We start from the raw sequence: 1,617 nt of genomic DNA on the forward strand, positions 1-1,617 counted from the left end.
GTTGGCCGGGCCTCTAGTCTCTCGGATTAAAATTGATTATGCTGTCTTTGTGTTACAGAAGGTTCCTGTTGTAAAAGAGGAAGATGAACCGGAGGAAGAGGATGAAGAAGAAATGGGCCATGCAGAAACCTATGCAGAGTATATGCCAATAAAATGTATGTCTTTGGGATTTGCCAAAATAATGAAAGACTTTCATGTTTCTCTTGAACTTAAAAACTTTCCCATACATGTTATTATCTATTAGGATCTGTCGATGTGGGCACTTAAGAATTTGACAAGCACCAGCTTTGTAATGTTTTCAACTAGAATATGTTTGAAAATATATACACATATACTGTGTTGTTTTTTTCTTCTATACAAAGTTAGAACTTTGTTTTAGGTTGAAGTCTTTTAAAACCAAGAATAAAAGCTTTCCCAGCCAGCGTGGCTCAGTGGTTGAGTGTCAACCCATGAACCAGGAGGTCATAGTTCTATTCTCTATCTGGGCACATTCCCGGGTTGCGAGCTCAATCCCCTGTGTGGGGTGTGCTGGAGGCAGCTGATCAGTGACTCTCAACATTGATGTTTCTATCTCTCTCTCCCTCTCCCTTCCTCTCTGAAATTAATAAAGATTTTTTTTAAAAAAGAATAAAAGCTTGGGTTTATATTGTTTTGAGTTAGCAGTGAATATAAAATCAATAAATTGCAGAGATGTAAATATGTACTTTGTGTAATTTATAGAGCAAACAGCCCTGGCTGGTTTGACTCAGTGGATAGAGTGTCAGCCTGCAGCCTGAAGGGACCCTGGTTCGATTCTGGTCAAGGGCACATGCCAGGGTTGCGGGCTCAATCCCCAGTAGGAGGCGTGCAGGAGGCAGCCGATCAATGATTCTCTCTCATTAGTGATGTTTCCATCTTTCTCTCCCTCTCCCCTCTTCTCTGAAATCAATAAGAATATATTTAAAAAACAAAACAAAAATATGGGGATCTTAAAGATAAAATGTGCTATTTAAACGCATTGGCTTACATTAACATCATTTGTCTTTTTTCCATAATGACCATGAAAATTAATAGTTACTTGTGTTTTATATACTCTGCTTTTCTATAAAAAGCCACTAAACTAAAAATGTCTGTTTACCAACCATGTATGGGTTCTAAGATCTCATACTTTTCTGCTTATCTAAAATGAGCTTTGGATTGTGGTATGGAAATTTTCCAATAATAGTCTTCACAAAAGGATTGAAAGTTTACCGATGGCCCTTTAACACTAGAAAGACTGAAATTTAGTATATACCGATATTGCCCAAAAGCAGTCAAAATGACTGCATTGTGAAAGAATAACTAATGTGTAAAGAAATTTGTGTAAAATTAATTTTTAATATTTTTTATATTATTTACAGTTATATAACAAGTTATTCAACATTTCTTTCATGAATTTAAGGCGCAAAAGAAATAAAACAAACAACTTATTAGAACAAGTATCACTGCATAAAGATTCGAATAACAAGTACTAGTTTAGCTTATTGAGCAACTGCAACTTATCAAGTATCGACAATTTATCATGTACTTGTATGTTATCATGTGACGGTAATCGAAAAAAACTGAAAACTGGTATTTCAATACAGAGACGAACTGGTC

General features: G+C 35.6%; 1 protein-coding gene across 1 annotated transcript in view; it reads left to right on the top strand.

Annotated features, from left to right (window-relative positions):
- Nucleotides 1-1,617, top strand: part of SBNO1 (strawberry notch homolog 1 (Drosophila)) — a 39,732-nt gene that overhangs the window by 8,860 nt on the left and 29,255 nt on the right. The window contains 1 exon segment of the mRNA XM_006768876.2: nucleotides 59-155. Coding sequence (XP_006768939.1) covers nucleotides 59-155 — 97 coding nt within the window.

Source organism: Myotis davidii, unplaced genomic scaffold (assembly GCF_000327345.1).
Source record: "Myotis davidii unplaced genomic scaffold, ASM32734v1 scaffold223, whole genome shotgun sequence".
Taxonomy (NCBI): domain Eukaryota; kingdom Metazoa; phylum Chordata; class Mammalia; order Chiroptera; family Vespertilionidae; genus Myotis; species Myotis davidii.